General features: G+C 40.4%; 1 protein-coding gene across 2 annotated transcripts in view; it reads left to right on the plus strand.

Moving 5' to 3' along the window:
- The window catches only part of CFAP47 (cilia and flagella associated protein 47), a 1,062,207-nt gene that overhangs the window by 923,631 nt on the left and 118,952 nt on the right, over positions 1–19,624 (plus strand). For both annotated transcript variants that reach the window (XM_033947561.1, XM_033947559.1), the window contains exon 60: positions 18,191–18,334. In XM_033947561.1, coding sequence (XP_033803452.1) covers positions 18,191–18,334 — 144 coding nt within the window. The remainder of the gene's footprint in view (positions 1–18,190; positions 18,335–19,624) is intronic.

The raw sequence follows: 19,624 nt of genomic DNA on the forward strand, positions 1-19,624 counted from the left end.
ATGTGTGCACTAGGACCATTTCTATTGCAGCTGGTTTTCTCTTTCTCCCAATGATGGCCATGTGCTGATGTTGGCCATTTCGTGCATTTAAAAATGACTGTGGCAGTAAACAGCAATGGCTCCCGCGTTATTCCTGGGCTGATCAGTTAGCACTCAATATCGCGAATGTGCCCCCTCCAAAAAAACACTTTTTAGCTTTCTTACATTTAAAAAGTACCACATGAGGCTGTGGCGCATCCCATTCCAAGTTTCCAAGTTTATTAGTTTTTAATATCCCGACCATCAAACAAATGTCTGGCCGGTTAACAATAAAATTAATAAAGAATTTAAATGTAGTAGAATGTGCATGAAGATATCTAAAATTAAACATAGATGACAAAGACTTGACGTACTGGAGAGTGAGGGTAATAGGGGAGGAAGGGAAAAAGTTACATTGTATAGAAGAAATGGGAAAAGTGGGGGGGGGGATTGAACGAAGGGAAGGGGAGGCGTGAAGATGATGGATGCTTGCCTGATGAAAGAAAAAAAGAAGAGAGAGAGAGAGAAGGAGAAAAAAAAAAAAGAAAAAAATTTTTTAGGTTTGATTAAAAGCATCCCGAAATAAGAAAGTCTTTAGATTTGTCTTGAATTTGGCTAATTGTTGTTCGTCGCGAAGGTATTGTGGAAGTGAGTTCCATAATGTAGGGGCAGTTATAGCGAAATTTGTTTTGCGAGTATAATAGAAGACTTTTAGGGATGGAATATAGAGAAGTTTGTGGTCCGATGATCTTAATGTACGAGTGGAACTTTGAGGAATAATTGTAGTCCAATTTTTGCTGTATAAGGCAGTCGGTGTAGTGGAGGCATGGCCTAGTGGTTAGAGCTGCTGCCTGAGCACCCGGAGAGTGCGGGTTCAATCGCAGCGCCGCTCCTTGTTAGGGTTACCAGACATCTGGATTTCACCGGACATGGCCTCCTTTTGAGGACCTCTCCGGACGGCTTTTCAAAACCTGGCACTTTTTCTCCTCAAATCGCATCGGGCAGGGAGGAAGTCCACGCATGCGCGGATGCCACGGGATTACATCGCATGCGTGGACTTTCACCCTGACTGGCAAGAGTAGGCAGTGGGGGGCGGGGCAAGGGATGGGCGGAACCTGACAGGTTTAGGGGTCCTGATTTTCCGATTGGCAAATCTGGCAACCCTGCTCCTTGTGACCACTAATATTCCATCGCCCCAGGTACGTTAGTCAGATTGTGAGCCCAGCAGGACAGAGAGGGAGAAATACTTGAGTATCTGATTGTAAACCACCCAGGCTATAAGTGGTCTATAAAGACTTGTTTAATGTAATGCCCAGGGCAGGTAATATCCAAAACTAAAGCATCCTTGGACATTTTGGAAAAAAATCAAATTGCAAGTTATGGCATCTTTTATTGACCCAGGGTAAGAATTGTAGAAACTCATCTGCTTCTAATGAAGGTCCCTAAGTGCTCTCAAAAGCTGAGCTGCTTTAATTCCTATGTCTCAATTCGTTTCGGTGAGCTCTGAAGTCATGGGTTGCATGATTTCTGGGTTGCATGGTTTCTGTCCTCTCTCTGTTCTCAGCTGCAGATAATCGACTGTGTCCTGCCCAGAGCAGAACCGCAGTTTGGAATTCATTATCTGCCTGGTTATTGGGTGGCCCTGATGTAACTGCAGGATTGTTCCCAAGCCTGATGCGCTCAGAATTTTTTGCTGATTTATTGCTTAACTTTCTAATATCGCATTCAAAACCAACATTCGAAATGGCTCTGCTTTCACATCAAAATATTTGTAAATGTTCCGTCGATTAATATACTGGCTTTGGCCCTGTGACAAAGAATGAGGTTGAGTCATTACATCCACCTGAGAAGTGCAATTATGAGCAATCTTCTCTGTATAATACCAAGTGTTTGTATGTTACTCACTGGGTTATTCATACTCCAAAACACCTCTTTACCACCGCTTTAGGGCCATCTAGATATGTATTGAATAGGGGAATGTGGGGGTGTTTATTCACAGAGCAAGTCACAAGTACTGATTTTTCCAATGTGTATAATAAGAGCCCATAGTGTGTTCCAGTGGTCAGTAGTATGTCCAAAGACCAGGGGACACTCGATGAAGTTACAGGGAAATACTTTTAAAAGCACTAGGAGGAAATATTTTTTCACTCAGAGAATAGTTAAGCTCTGGAATGCATTGTGGTAAGAGCAGATAGCGTAGCTGGTTTTAAGAAAGGTTTGGACAAGTTCCTGGAGGAAAAGTCCATAGTCTGTTATTGAGAAAGACACGGGGCAAGCCACTGGGCTTGATGGACCATTGGTCTGACCCAGTTAGGCAATTCTTATGTTCTTATGCTTAAAGCTCAATCAATGAAAGAAAGGGGGAGAGAAAATGTTTCCCCTTTCAGCCCCACTTGCTGAAAATATGGCAGACAGGACCCCATCCGAAAAGGTTGCGAGGTTCTTTTGTGCAGAAGCCTGGCTCTGGAGCTGTCGGTAGGTTTTAGTAATTAGAGCGGGGTGGGGGGGTGGGGGCTGGAGTTGTGAACTGTTTTTTTTTTCAGCATTGCTAGTTTTTATACTAGCAAACTCATTAGTATAGGACTTTTTGTCACTGCTGAAAGCCGCTGTTCATTAGCTGCAAAAATGAGCGTCATGCCAGGGTATCATTTCATTCTCTAGGCCTAATCTGGGTACTAGTTTTCTGTCTTATTTGATAAGATCTTAAGCTGCTTTACCCATGTCTAAGTTCTGTGATATAAAGTAACTAGTATTTTAGCTCGTTACATTAACGGGTGCTAGAATATATGTCTATGTGTCTTTATTTCTGTCTCTCTCTCCCTCCCGCTGTCTGTCTCTCTCCCTGGCCCCCTTTGTCTGTCTGTCTTTCTGGGTCTCTCCCTGCCCCTGTGTCTTTCTTCTTTTCTTTCTATCTGTCTTTCTCCCTGTCTCCTATGCAGCAGCATTTCTCTCCCACCACTTCCCTGTGCAGCAGCCATAGCAGCATCCCCTCCCCCTCCATTTCCCTCCCACCACACCACTTCCCTGTGCAGCATCAGTGTTTCCCCTACCCCCCCTTTCCCTTCCTGCGGTCTGGCCGGCTCCCTTAGTCCCTTCCCCCCCCCTTCCCTTCCCGCGGTCCCGACAAACCCATTTCAGCAGCGTCTGCAGCACTCTACACACTTCTGCTTCGGGACCTTCTACTGGCCAGCAAATCAGGGCAGTAGAAGGCCCCGAAGCAGCGTGTGTAGAGTGCTGCAGACGCTGCTTGAATCGGAAGGTTTCAGGACCCGCAGCCCTTGCTGGACCCGAAGCAGCTCTGGGGTTTTTTGTTTTTTTGACGCGGACCCAACCGGAGCAGGAGGAGAAGCCTGGGAGGCAGGAATTAAAGTCTGTTCCGGCCCCTGCTGACGTCGCCATGGCCAGTTCACATCCTTCAGATGGCAAGAGCCGCCGCGGCTGACAGGCTCCGCGCCGCCGCGTGCATGCGCACTCCTACCTGCGGGTCCCTATAGCACACGGAAAACGGGAGCACGCAGGTGGGAGTGCGCATGCGCACTTAGGGCTTTATTATATTAGATGATTGCTCTTTAATCGACCTTACGTTTAAGTTTTAAGTTTAAGTTTTAAGTTTAAGTTTATTAGGATTTTATATACCGCCTATCAAGGTTATCTAAGCGGGTTTTTTTTTTTACAATCAGGTACTCAAGCATTTTCCCTCTCTGTCCCGGTGGGCTCACAATCTATCTAACTTACCTCCTCTTTTACTAAGGTGCGCTAACCAATTTAGCGCACGCTAAGCGCTAACGTGTCTATAGACTAACATGCACGCCTTAGCGTTTTGCGCACGCTAATTCAATGAGCACACAATAAATTGGTTAGCGCACCTTAGTAAAAGGATCAATTAGTTAAAAAAAAAAAAAAATTGCTTAATTAATCATGTGCTTGCATTGGTAACCTAATTCCTCCAAAAACTAAAGAAAAGTTGTCACGTTGTCAGACCCCCAACATCAGTCCAAGAGCAAAGGTGTCAAACCAACACAGGAAGAGATATTAACCAAGTCTTTTAATATTACAACTAAGAATCAATGGTCGTGCAAAAAACTGGTCCCGGCAGCTGTGTTACAGCAAAACGCCCACAAGCAAATTGTTTGACTAAGGTTTGGCGATCTATTGAGCTTACGTCCTTATTTGGATGCTGTACCTAGTCTGACGAGAGAAAGTTTCTCCTATAGTAACATAGTAACATAGTAGATGACGGCAGATAAAGACCCAAATGGTCCATCCAGTCTGCCCAACCTGATTCAATTTAAATTTTTTTTTTTTCTTCTTAGCTATTTCTGGGCGAGAATCCAAAGCTTTACCCGGCCCACTCCTGTTGTTTAGTACTGGTTCCTGGCACCTTTGCTCTCGGAGTGACCTTTATAAAGCAGCATTCGTAGGCAGAGTTTGATAAAACACTTGCTTATTTCTGTAACTGCTCCCCCGGGCAGCTTCCTTGCGAATACTGGTGCATAGCTGCAGCCCTTGGAGAGGATTCAGGTACAAGTTCGGGCCTCGTAACCATCAAGTGTACGGCAGACTGGATGGACCATTCGGGTCTTTATCTGCCGTCATCTACTATGTTACTATGTTACTATAAAACACTTGTTTATTTCTGTAACTGCTCCCCCGGGCAGCTTCCTTGCGAATACTGGTGCATAGCTGCAGCCCTTGGAGAGGATTCAGGTACAAGTTCGGGCCTCGTAACCATCAAGTGTACGGCAGACTGGATGGACCGTTCGGGTCTTTATCTGCTGTCATTTACTAGGTCAGTTTCTCAGAGAATACCAGTGGACTCAGGGGATTAGATTAGTCATTTCTTCCCAGTGCATCCGATCTCAGCTGCCAAAATGCTTCCATCTCTAGGTCCATGAGTGTTCGTTCTCTAAAGATTATTTGAATTATCTGTCGAGTTTGCCAGGGGCAATCAAACTACAGGCAGATGGATGACATGATATTAATTAAAGCTTTCAATGCCTTAATTCTTACATTAATAGTTTAAGGGGGCAAAGCCTGTTACCATCAAACATTCCACTTTTTGCCCAGCAGGGCATCATTATAAGTAGCCTAATTAGCATTGAAACCATTTCCAGTGATGTAAATTTCAGGCGTTCTTCATTTAAGATGATATTATTGTACCGGGCCAGCAGATTTTTCTGACAGCTATAATATGTTTTCATTAAGCTTCGGATTTTACCTTTATTTGACATTCAAAAGACTGCCACAACTGTATTAAACCCCTAAGGTGACATATACTGCACGCTGTAAAGCGCTAAAGCCAGAAGGTGCAGGGGGATTTGACTTAGTAATATTCTTCTTGGTCTCTAGAAGAAGAATAGAGGGAAAAGTCTGCTGTAAAACCAACCCCTACCCATTGTTTCCTTTTGAAAATTATCAGCAACAAATTGCACAAACCAAGAAAACACCTAATTTGTATTAGAGAATGACACGGTGACAGATTCCATCCCCATTCCCGTTTCTGCAGATAACAACAGGAAACCATCCCATGTCATTCTTTAGTGTCCAGTAGAGAATGGCACGGTGACAAAATTCATCATCGTTCCCGTCCCCGCGGATAACCGCGGGAAACCATCTTCATGTCATTCTTTAAGGAGAGAGGGAAGAATCAGAGTATGAATGCTGGTGTAGAAGGACTGAGGTTGAAATAAACACTAGAAAATGACAAGGGATTATTTCCTGCGGTTATCCGCGGGGACGGGAACGGTGATTAATTTTGTCACCATGTCATTCTCTAGTGTCCAGCTCAACCTCGGTCCTTCCACACCAGCATTCCTCAATGCAAGGCTTGAGGGTTGGTGGCTGGAAACCATCCTGTGTCATTCTTTAGTGTCTGTCTCAACCTCGATCCTTCTACACCATCATTCCTCAATGCAAGGCTTGAGGGTTGGTGGCTGGAAACAATCACATGTCATTCTTTAGTGTCTGTCTCAACCTCAGTCCTTCTACACCAGCATCCTTCAATGCAAGGCTTGAGGGTCAGTGGCTGGAAACCATCCTGTGTCCTTCTTTAGTGTCCAGCTCAACCTCAGTCCTTCTACATCCACAAACTTGATTGAAGACAGACCCTCCACGGGCCGTGTTTTGGCTAATCAGCCTTCATCAGGAGTCTATATCACAATGCATAAATGTGAACATTGAATTGAAATAGAGGTGGGAAATGATCAGTGTAGCTAGGAATCGCGCCTTTTTCATGCCAGCATCATGTGTCTGTCTTTGGAATTGGATGACGATCAATACAGGATTCTGCTTATACCACACCTGAACTCTGCTCATTCCCTCTGTGAGAGTGTTTGGTTTTCTCTGTTTTGGGACTTCATTTGTCTCCTTTTACTAAGTCCGATAGCACAGGCTGATGTGGTAAATGCTCCAATGCCCACTGGAACTGAATGTGCGTTGGAGCATTTGCTGGCACTCGTCTGTTTGGCTTACTACTATTACTATTAATTATTTCTAGAGCGCTAACAGACATACACAGCTCTGTACAGGGTTACAAAGGAGAAAGTCCCTGCGCGAATGAGCTTACAATCTAGTCAATAAAGAAAGAGAAACAGGATGCCAGTTAAACTACTGGCTAGGGCGGTGAGCAGAGAGCAGTGGGAAGTAGGGTTGTGAGTTGAAGGCTATTTCAAAAAGGTGGGTTTTCAGCCTACATTTGAACAAGGTAAGGGAAGGAGTGTGACGCATGGGCTCAGATAGTTTATTCCAGGCATATGAGGCAGCAAGATGAAAGGAATAACGTCTGGAATTGGCAGTGGAGGAGAAGGGTACGAATAAAAGCAACTTGGTCTCTGCGTTATACCTGCTGACTTCTGTATATGTGACTGCATATTATTTTAACTCTATCTAATTTTAAACTTATTTTATTTCAAGCTTGTTTTACTTACTAAATCCAAATTTGTACTGAATTAATCACCTACTTCAGGCTCTTTCTCTCTTGCAAAGGACCGCCGCCGCAAAGCGGCGGCACCGACGACTCCGCCCACTTTAACCCGCTGGCTCTTTCTCTCTTGCAAAGGACCGCCGCCGCGAAGCGGCGGCACCGACAACTCCGCCCACTTTAACCCGCTGGTAACGTCCCACATAAATTCTCCTGCTTTGCGGCGCACGCCATACTGCTTGGTCTCTGCGTTATACCTGCTGACTTCTGTATATGTGACTGCATATTATTTTAACTCTATCTAATTTTAAACTTATTTTATTTCAAGCTTGTTTTACTTACTAAATCCAAATTTGTACTGAATTAATCACCTACTTCAGGTATTTATAACTCCTCTTCACTATTTTAAACTGAATTATTTTTTTATTTTTATTTTACTCGTTGTGCTGTCTTATTTTATCTGTAACTTTAATAGGTACTGTTTTCTCCAGTAATAACATTCTAATGTTTGTCCTCCTCACTTTCAACAGGCTCTTTCTCTCTTGCAAAGGACCGCCGCCGCGAAGCGGCGGCACCGACGACTCCGCCCACTTTAACCCGCTGGTAACGTCCCACATAAATTCTCCTGCTTTGCGGCGCGCGCCAAAGGAGCGCACCTAAGGAGCAGGTCCTGCTCCTTTATGCGCTCCTTCATGCAGCTCTTTCACTTTTCATCAATCTCACGTTATAACACTCATTTCGTCACCCAATTGTCCACTTTCTTCTGTCAGCTTATATCTTTTTATCTTTTCCTTAACCTATATATCTTTATCTTCTTAACTACCCACAACAAAGAATTTGCTATTAATACTTTTCCTTTTTCTACTTCAGATACCATGTCATCTATCCCAACCATTTGGGGCCGTCGTCATACTGAACCCACAGTTAGCAAAAACCAACTCAAACCTCACCCTAGACAATACATCTCCATCCCTCTGCTTCCTCCTTCCAAAACCCATTTCAAACACCCCCATACATTTAATTCCGGTCTAATAAATGTTTGCTCTTTAAAAAATAAACACCATTTAATTCACGATACTATCATTCATCACAACCTTCAATTACTCTGTCTTACAGAAATTTGGCTAACCCAGGGAGATGACGCATATATCACTCAGGCCTGCCCACCTAACTACAAAGCATTTTTCCATCCACGTCCAAATAAAAAAGGTGGTGGACTGGCAATCATCCACCACACTTCAATCTCTCTCCAGGTAAATACTTCTAATCTTTTTTCTCACACCCCTACTGAATCTCTTCAATTTTCAATCAAACTTTCCACCTCTCTCAACTTTCTTCTTATCTATTCACCCCCGCCAATAACCAAATTATCTCTCTCAACTCTCATTGCTACCCTAACTGAATTCAATATCACCTATCCTGAATCAATAATTCTTGGAGACTTTAACATCCATTTTAATTCACCTACTCATTGCCATACCTCTGAACTTCTGACTTTGATATCTGATCTATCACTATCCCCACTCATTCACATGCCCACTCATTCTGCAGGAAATACATTGGACATGATCTTATGCCCAAATACTATGACTTCTTTTTTCCACAATATCGAATCCATTCCAGTACCCTGGTCAGACCATTTTCTAATCATTTGGCAATCAAATTTTACAAAATATTCACATGCTACTAAACAACTAAATAACTCCTCTTTCACTCGCAATCTAAGTAACATTTCTCTTCCAGCTATCCAATCTTCTTTTGAATTGAATCTTAAAGATTTTTCCTCTTTAACAATAACAGAACAAACAGTTAATTGGGAAACCGCCACGACCTCTCTCCTAGACTCACTAGCTCCTAACTCTAAAATACAAAATAAATCTACCACTAACCCTTCGCCAAAAAAACATCAACCATGGTTTAACGAAAAACTGATTCTCCTCCGTCGACAGGTTCGCTCAGCCGAAAGTAAATGGCGTAAAACATTCAAAAATACTCACCTACTCCTCTATAAAGAAAAAGCTTCCCATTACAAAAAGACCATTCAACATACAAAAAAAGAATATTATTCAAAACTTATCTCAAAAACTAGTAATTCATCTACTCTATTTAACATAGCGCAATCTCTTTCAAAATATTCAAAAAAGAAACTTCCTCCACCAACTACTACATCCCCATCCGCAGACGAACTCTCCCAATTTTTCCACAAAAAAGTGATTAATATTAGAACTCATCTCGGACCACCTGTTCCCCCTTTTTCTCCATCCTCCAACAATGATTCATCCGTCTTACCCCTCAGTTCTCTTTCTCAATTTAAAGTACCCACGTCTTCCCAATTATCCACCATTTTACACTCAATAAACTCTCCCAACAATATAATCGAAACCTTTCCTCCACACTTACTTAAAAATTTTTTTTCTTTTTTCGGACCTTACATAAGGGAGATGATTTCCAAATCTTTTTCCGAATGTCAAGTCCCAACATCATGGAAAACTGCACTAGTTTTCCCTAAAATCAAACAATATAACGCTGATCCCTCTTTACCTAATAACTATCGTCCAATCGCAAATCTGTCTCTAATCTCTAAAGTTACTGAAAAAATTGTTCACAATCAACTATCCGATTATTTTGATCAAACACATGCCCTTCATCCATATCAGACAGGCTTCCGCTCTTCACATTCCACCGAGCTATCATTACTAGGTCTCATCTCAACCATACATTACTTTCACGACCACTTAAAATCAGTCATATTAATCTCTCTCGACTTATCTGCGGCATTCGATACTATCGACCATTCTCTATTACTATCTAGACTGTCAGATTGTAATATCACAGGACACGCTCTTAATTGGTTCATATCCTATTTTCATCAGCGAAACTCCAAAGTTTATGCAAAAAACCAAATCTCCTCTTCAGTAACTCAAAATTTCGGAGTCCCTCAGGGCTCCATCTTATCTCCGCTATTATTCAATATCTTTCTATCCCCTCTTCTTTCCCTTGCACAATCACTAGGTTTCTCCATTTTCGCCTACGCTGACGATATACAGTTGCTTTACCCGATTAACACCTCAAACCTTTTAGATATTACCGATCTAAATGCCAAACTGGTTACCTTAAGCGATTGGCTCTTATCTAACAAACTCTCACTCAATGTCGACAAAACTTGCGGCCTTCTTCTCCCCATTAAAAAAATCTGAAATAATACCTGGAACAATTTACATCAAATCTACACCATTACGTATGGAGACAAAAATAAAATTATTAGGCGTCTTCCTAGATAGTGAACTTACATTTCACGACCACATCAGCTCCGTTGTAAAAACTTGTTTCTTCAAACTACGTATCATTCGTTCCCTCAGATCTATTTTAACTTCCGACTCGATTAACATACTAATTCATTCCCTAGTCATCTCACACCTAGACTATAGTAATTCTCTTCTCTATGGACTCCCCCAAAAAGAACTTCGACGGCTACAACTTATTCAAAATACCGCTATTAAACTCATTTACAATGTAGGCAAGTTTGAACACGTCACTCCTCTTTTTAAAGAGGCTCATTGGCTCCTCGTCACTCATCGGATACTTTATAAAATCATACTACTTACTTTCAAAATCAAACACTCTCACCTGCCCCTATTTCTTGATAAACTTCTAATCCCCCAAAGTTCTTCTCGTTCTCTAAGATCATCTGATCAAAAACTCCTTTTCATTCCTTCTCTAAAAGAATCCTTTTACACCAGGAATACTAACTTCGCCATAACTGCACCCACATTATGGAACTCTCTACCCCAAATTCTTCGGGATGAAAGCCAATTACCAAAATTCAAGACTATTCTTAAAACTTATCTATTTAAAGACGCCTATACCAATTCTTAATCTTTTCCTCGTCCACTTGTTGTATTCTTTTTCAATCCAATTATCATCCTAAGAGCATATCACTCATACCAGGCACCCCCGCCCCCTGTGTTATATCCCTTCCCTCTATCTCATTTCTCCTAAGATTATGTAACTTTCTCCCAACCTTCCCATTCACCCTCACTGTCAGGTCTGTCCATACGTCTTAAATGTTTCTATTTTTCTCACTAATTTCTCTAAACACATTTAAATACTTCTTTCTTTCCTATCTAAATTTTATTGTTAACCGGTCAGATATTTGTTTTATGATCGGGGTATAAAAAACCAATAAACTTGAAACTTGAAACTTATCTGAGTAATGGAGTTCTTAGAGAGGCATGAGAGGAGAGAGACTGAGGGGCTGCAGAATGAACACATTTGTAGGTTAGTAATGGGAGTTTGAACCATACGAAAAACGGCTTGACAAATTACAGCTATACTCGCTCGAGGAGCGCAGAGAGAGGGGAGACATGATCGAGACGTTCAAGTATCTTACGGGCCGCATTGAGGCGGAGGAAGATATCCTCTTTTTCAAGGGTCCCACGACAACAAGAAGGCATCCTTTGAAAATCAGGGGCGGGAAACTACGAGGTGACACCAGGAAATTCTTTTTCACTGAAAGAGTGGTTGATTGCTGGAATAGTCTTCCACTACAGGTGATTGAGGCCAGCAGCGTGCCTGATTTTAAGGCCAAATGGGATCGGCACATGGGATCTCTTCACAGGGCAAAGGTAGGGGAGGGACATTAAGGTGGGCAGACTAGATGGGCCGTGGGCCCTTTTCTGCCGTCTATTTCTATGTTTCTATGAACTGTATGCGAAGGTGGATAGGGAGCCAGTGAAGTGATTTGAGGAGAAGGGTAACGTGAGTATAGCAAGGTTGGCAGAAGATAAGTCATGCAGCAGAGTTTTGTACAGATTGCAGGGGGAGAGGTGGTTCAGCAGGAGACCTGTTAGAAGTAAATTTCAGTAGTCTTATTGTAAGGTTACAGGTATATGAACTAGGGTCCAGGTAGTGTGTTACAAGAAGAAGGGGCAAATTTTGGAGACATAGAGATAGACGCGACAGGCTTTAGCAGTCTGATGGATGTGCATGGAAAATGAGAGGTCGGAATCAAAGATGACGCCAACGTTATGAATAGAGGATGAGAATGATAACGGTATTATTTACAGAAATGGAGACTGGAGAGAGCGAAGCGGAGGGTTTGGGCAGAAAGAAGAACAGCTCACTCTTGGACATGTTTCGTTTCAGGTGATGGCAGGACTTCCAGACAGTAAGACAAACAGGAGGAGACTTTTTCCTGGATTTTCGGTTGATCTGGGAATCATCAGCGTATAACATTACATTACATTACATTACGGATTTCTATTCCGCCTATACCTTGCAGTTCAAGGCGGATTACAAAAGATTTGACTGGACATTTCCAGAGATGATCACATTACAGAGGATTTTACTGGACATTTTCCAGTGAGGATACAAATTTTTTTTTTTTTTTTTTTCTTGGGGATCTTATGGGTTGGATAGAAAACTGACAGTGCCTAGCAGTGTGATATTAGCAAATGGAACACAGTTAGAGTAGGCAAGATTACAATCTTTTTATGGTCTGTTTACTTGAAGGGTGATTAGGTGTGATACTTGGGGGAGGATTGTCTGGTGGTAGATGAGTTCAGTCGAGGTAGGTGAATTATCTGGAGGTAGGTGAACTTAGCTGGAGGTAGGTGAAGTGGTTTAAGGTTTTTGGATGAATTTTTTAAAAAGCAGGGTTTTGATTTCTTTACGGAATAAGTGATACTGGAAGCCAAGGGAGGAGGTCAGGGCACCGAGGGATGAAGTGGAGAGAGAGAAAAGGTCCTAAAACAAATCTGAGATACACCAACTTCTAGCGGGATGGCAGCGGAGGAGGATCCAGTAAAAGGGAATTTAGAACATTAGCATTAATTGTAAAAACCTTGTTTTCAACTTCATCTGAAACTTGAAATCGTCCTCCTCATGCCTTAAAAAAACTTTGTAAGGGATTTTTCCAAATAGAAAGCAACTTAAGATATTTTGCTGTTGGGTTAGCTAAATTTGGTCCCCAAAGATCAAATATGGCCATATTTTTGAGAATATGGCATCCCATATCCTGATCCAATCCCATGTAAACCTTGAAAACTGCTAAGAAACTTGATCATCATCCTCTGATGAATTGTGAACCAGTAAAACATAGACAGAAGCAGCAAAACATAGTTCCATCTCTTTTTCCCAACATGGATTCCCTGTCTTACAAGGGGAATCTACATTGAGCAAAAGTATTTTAGATATCAGCATTTCTATTTGCCCCCACTCAGGAATATGGACCTGCTTTAAGGGGTGGATGTCAGTACCGAGGTCCAGAGATCAAATCCTCCTACATATCCTATCAGCCTCACTTCTCAAAGCATCTTATCTTCCTTAGGTGCACCACTCCCCAAAGAAGTCCCCTACACACAATGAAACACCCAAGACCCCTCAATCCTTGCTTTACCAGGGTCTCTTGTGTCTACGGGGAGCTGGAGTGATACCCACTCACTTGAGTTCTTATGGTCTTGGGGTTAAAAATGGCTACAATGACCCTTTTCAATAATCTCATGCAGATTGCTCCTCCACAGTTCTGTGTATATATATACAAGGGTAAATGAAAAATTAAAGGCAATTGTTCAATTATGTGATAACCGGAACAGAGCTAGTGAAATGCAACAAATGTTTCCTGTAAGTATCCTATTTGAATTTGCAATCCGTTTTGATTTAAAACGATATAGGAAATTTAAGAATAAAAAATAAATAAATAAACCTCACACAGCACCACAGAGGCCGTTGTGAAGATAGGTTTCAGTCTTATCCCATCCGCCATACAGTCTAGACCAGTGGTCTGAAACTTGCGGCCCGCCAGGTACTATTTTGAGGCCCTCGGTATGTTTATCATAATCACAAAAGTAAAATAAAACAGAGCTGAGATTGTGATGTCATAATGCCTCATTCCACCAATAAGAGCCAACCTCATCAGTGAGGTCACAATGGCTTGATTGTCCTGTTCTCCCCTCTGCCCTCCAACCCAGTCAACAGATTAACTGTTCCCCTTAACTCAGTGGTCTCAAAATTGCGGCCCACCAGGTCCTATTTTGAGGCCCTCGGTATGTTTATCATAATCACAAAAGTAAAATAAAACAGTTTCTTGATCATATGTCTCTTTATCTATAAATGACAATATTATTATTAAGACTTGGCCAAAAGGAAAGATTTATAAACCATAAAGAGTTCTACCTCATGCAAAATTGTCACTTCTTTAATAACACATTAACTCTTTTTTTCTGCGGCCCTCCAAGTACCTACAAATCCAAATTGTGGCCCTGCAAAGGGTTGGAGTTGGAGACCACTGGTCTAGACTTAACACCATGCAATTGTCATCTTTTTCCAAAATTGAAGGAATACCTTCAGGGGCATCTGTTGGACATGGAAAGGACTGTGTGGAACTGTTGAAAGAACAAGGTGTGCCGTTCTTTCATGACAGCTTTCAAAAACTTGTCCATAGTATGGTAAGTGGTAGCAACTAGGTAAAAAAGTAAATGAATGTAATAAAAGAGCATTTTTGCTTTTTATTCATTACAATATCTTCACTTAAACAGAAATTGCCATATTTTTCGCTCTATATGATGCACCTGACCATAAGACACACCCGCCTGTAGAGGAGGAAAAACCAAGAAAAAAAAATTCTGGACCAAATGGTGTGCCCTGCACCCTGTCCCCCCTCTGGTGGTCTAGTGGTAGGCTGGGACAGCGTACAGGGCACGTCTAGTGGAGGGCACGTCTAATGGTAGGCACATCCAGTGGTTGGCAGGCAGGAGGGCTGGGCCCCCCTGGTATATTTTTTAAAATCTGTCGGTCCAGCGCTGAAAGCTCCTGCCCCTCCCTCACTGGACAGCTGCCTCCATCTGTTGTGGCAGACTCAGAGCGGCACAGAAGGCAGGCGCGAGCTTTTCGCGGTCCTGCCTAGTCCTGCGCCGCTCCCTGTTTGGCTGGACCAACAGATTTTTAAAAAGGTACCGGGAAGAACTAATATTAATGGAATTAAAGATGATAATGGTATAATAACAAATCAAACAAATATAATATTAAAACAATTTTTAAAATTTTATAAGGACCTGTATTCTTCCGAGCCTTATTTGGAGAGACAAAAAGATGGAAAAAATTTTTTAGACATAATTAATGGACCTAAGGTTCCTGATCATATAAAACGGAGTTTAGATGAACCTATATCATTAAAAGAATTAGAAACAGCGTTGAGATCTCTTAGAGTTGGATCCGTTCCAGGTGGTGATGGTTATACAGTAGAATTTTATAAAACATTTCAAAATATCCTTTCCCCACATTTACTAAATTTATATCAGACACAAATTATAAAAGGTAATATTAAAGGTACTATGGCTGAATCAATAATAATTGTTTTGCCTAAGCCAAATAAAGATCCTACTTTGGTTTCAAACTACAGGCCTATATCTTTGATAAATGTTGATAATAAACTTTTGGCGAAAATTTTGGCTTTGAGACTAGCCAAAGCTCTCCCACATATTATAGATATGCATCAAACGGGTTTCGTTGCTAAAAGACATTCCTCTAATAACTCTAGATTATTGTTTCACATGTTAAACTTATCAAAAAAAATGGATGAACCGGCTTTTACAGTTTCATTAGATGCTGAAAAAGCATTTGACAGGGTAGAATGGAATTTTATGTATCAGGCTTTAGAATGGTTTGGTATAGGTTCTGGATTTATACAAATGGTAAAAACATTGTATAGCTTCCCGATTGCAAGACTAAATATCAATAATAAGATATCTGATGGTTTTCAATTGCAGAGGGGAGTTAGACAAGGTTGTCCTTTATCTCCTTTGTTATTTGATGTTGTATTAGAACCCTTATTGTTAGCAATACAGCAAACGAGGGAGATACAAGGTATTCCATATTCAGATATGGAATATAAAATTTCGGCTTATGCTGACGATATTTTACTTTATTTGAGAAATCCAGAGTCTACCTTATCTTCTTTATTGGAATTAATTGATAAGTTTGGCAAATTTTCAGGTTATAAAATTAATTGGAATAAATCTGAAATTATACCCTTGAATGTTCATTGTGTAAAAGGATTATTTGATACTTTTCCATTCATATGGAAAGAAGAAGGATTTAAATATCTTGGCATTCAAGTTAAAAATACAATTGAAGATACAGTAAAAGAGAATGAAAAATATGTATTAAAAAAAGTTACGGAGTTATGTGAACAATGGAACCCATTACATATTTCTTGGTGGGGAAGAGTTCAAACTATTAAAATGATGATGTTACCTGTAGTTTGCTACCAAATGAGTATGATACCTATTTATTTTCAGGGGTCCTTTTATAAAAAACTTAATAGTATTTTAACAAAATTTCTTTGGCTTGGTAAAACACCTAGAATAGCTTTAGTAACTTTGCAAAAATCAATTAAGGAGGGAGGGGTAAATTTTCCAAATTTCTATAGGTACCATCAAGCCTATATTCTATGTCAGGGTATGTATTGGATCCTCCCAGAACTTATGGATAATGCACCGGATTGGTTATATTTGGAATGGTGCCTTATGTTTCCCCTAAATTTAGTTCATTTGCCAAGTATTAACATACCTAGAAGATACAGAGAAAATAAAATATTAATGGATACTTGGAAAACATTGAGGTTTATTGATAAATTAACACCTATCCCAATAAATAAATCAACTAATCAATCTATATGGATAAACTCCAAGATCAAAATAGGCGAAGCTCAAATCCTTTGGAAGAACTGGATTATTGCAGGCATTAGATCTCTAGACGATGTTATTTCAGAAGGTAAACTGCTGGATTTTTCACAATTGCAACATAAATTTGGTCTTAATAAAACACAAAGTTTTAAATGGTTGCAATTGAAGCAGGCCATTCAGGTTGGGTTCCCTGAATGGAAAACATTAAATAATCAATATAGTTTAAAGTTCTTATGTTTTCAAGCAGACTTCCTAGGACATCAAGCCGCATTGTGGTATAAATTAATATCTGGATATTTGAATAAAAAACCAAAAAATGGTCTAAGAGACATTTGGAGCATTGAGATTGGACATCAGATTAATGCATCTCAATGGCCACTAATTTGGTCTTGGAGAATGGGATGTACAGTGTCAGCATCTATGAGACAAACTTGGTTCTTTTTATTACATAGAGCTTTTTGGACCCCTACACGTTTGCAAAAATTAGACAGTTCTAAGTCCAATAAATGCTGGCACTGTAATCTAGGGACATTAGATCACTTACTTTATCATTGTCCCTACATTAAAACTTTTTGGAATTCAATTTGGCTACAAATTAACAAATTAATGGAAAATCATATAGCAATATCATATGATACGGTATTATTTGGAATGATGATGAGGAAAAATAGTCAAATTTCACCAGAAAATAACAAGCTTTTATTAATAATGACAGGGGTTGCCATTCAACATATAACCAATAATTGGAAGAATTATAATAACCTAAATTATACATTTTGGTGGAATACAATATGTCACATATTTAAAATGGAAAGAACAATAGCAATACAAAGAGGGACATATACCAAATTCATAAAAATATGGGGGCCATTGACAAAATACTGCAATGAATAAATATTAAGATTTCTCTTCTTCTTTTCTTCTTTTAAGTATCTTTTTTATGACGCACATAGAGGGGGGATAATGAAAATAATATTTACATAATATGTTATAATATGTTATATAATATGTATGAATGAAAAATAATAAAAGGGTGGGGGGAGGGAGAGGGGATATAAATATATTTAGAATATGATGTATTAGATATAAAAATGATATTGTGTATTTATCAATTGTAATTTAATATTTTGTACATTTTATGTAAAATTTGAAAATTAAAAATATTATATTAAAGTAATAAAAGGGTGGGGGGAGGGAGAGGGGGAAAATCAAATTTAGATATATAATGTATTAGATATAAAAGTGATACTATGTATTTATCAATTGTATTTTAATATTTTGTACACTTTATGTAAAATTTGAAAATAAAAAATAATGGAGAAAAAAAAAAAAAAGGTACCGGGGGGGGGGTATATTCACTCCATAAGACGCGCCTACATTTGCACCCACTTTTTTTGGGGGGGGGAAGTGCGTCTTATGTAGCGAAAAATACGGTGTAAAGGTGGGGGAATTACTTTTCATTCAACCCTTGTACATAGCCTCTGGGCAGTATTTAAAGTGAGAATATGATGTGTGTTAAGCATTCTAAATAACTGATACGTATTAAACGAGTTCCTTTTTTTTCATCCAGTTGTGATATCCTGTCAGGCCAGATGCCGAATTGAGGAGACTATAGAAGTCCAGCTGACAGGTTCAGTTCCTGGGCATGCTTGTACAAATCCATCCAAACATAAGTCTGTGGATGGAATCCAGGCCGAAGTTCGGGTCACCGAAGGTAAGATACAAAACTGACCCTTGCGTTAATGTAGATACAAATTACGAAGAAACCAAGATGGGAGGTAGAATCGAATCTAATTCTGACCCCCTCTTCTGCTAAACCGCACTAGCGGTTTTAGCGCGAGGAGCCACGTTGAATGGCCTGCGCTTCTCCCGACGCTCATAGAGTTCTTATGAGCGTCGGGAGCTAGTAGAAGAGGCCCTTAGTCTTATATCCCGAAGCATCTCCGAAAAATAGGAGCTCGATTTGGTTTACATGGTTAGATCCATTAACATCCATTGGAGCTATAGCCTAAAAAGCAATGAAACATAGTGGTTTTTAAGGTTTTCTTTGTTTATTTTATTTCTAACCCGCCTTTCACAAGGCGTCTCACAGTATAAACATGCACAATAAAATATACATAAAATACATATAGAAAAACACAAACAAACAAGCGACCAGATGTCTTAATGCCCATATTTCATGTTTCTGAATAGATGTCTTTTCAGTAACTTCTTAAAAACATCAAACTTACTCTGCTTTTGAATGTACAAAGGTAACTGATTCCATTCCTGGGGGCCCCTGCAAGAAAACATGCTTACGCTTGAGGTATTCAGTCTCAGTCCCATTATTTGCGAAAGATCTGAAGAGATAAACACGATCTAATTTGAGGCGGTAGTCCGTTCCAAATCGCAGTTAGTAAGTATGAAAAGGGGTGTGAAATTTTATGAATGGACTTGATGAAAGACATCCCACAGTATCAGAAGTCATTACAATATCAGGCATTAGAAGTCCTTTATGACTTTATTGTAACTTTTGTGAATGTTGACTTACAGCCCATTCTGAGCTCCTGGAAGGACGGGATAGAAATCAAATCAAATAAATAAATAAATAAAACAAACATGGAGCAGTACCTTGATAAGAACGAGATGGACAATTCTGATATTCATAAGTTTTCTGGAGACAAGCAGGGCATATGCATAAGGACATAAGAATTGCCGCTGCTGGGGGGAAGCGGGGGTTAGAGGCAGAGCCGGCCCGCGAATATAAAAAAAACACAAATAATATTTGGTCCGGTTCTGCCCCCCCCCTTAAGCCTTACCTGGTGGTCTAGCAGGTTTTCGGGGCAGGAGCAATCTTCCCATGCTCCTGCCCCGTGCAGATCGCTCACAGGAAATGGCTGCCTTGAGCTCCCATAGTCTCTCGAGCCATTTCCTGTGAGCAATCTGCACGGGGCTCCTGCTCTGAAAACACACTAGACCACAGTTCTTCAACCGCCGGTCCGCGGACCGGTGCCGGTCCGCAAAA

The sequence above is a fragment of the Geotrypetes seraphini genome, chromosome 6 (genome assembly GCF_902459505.1).
Source record: "Geotrypetes seraphini chromosome 6, aGeoSer1.1, whole genome shotgun sequence".
Taxonomy (NCBI): Eukaryota; Metazoa; Chordata; class Amphibia; order Gymnophiona; family Dermophiidae; genus Geotrypetes; species Geotrypetes seraphini.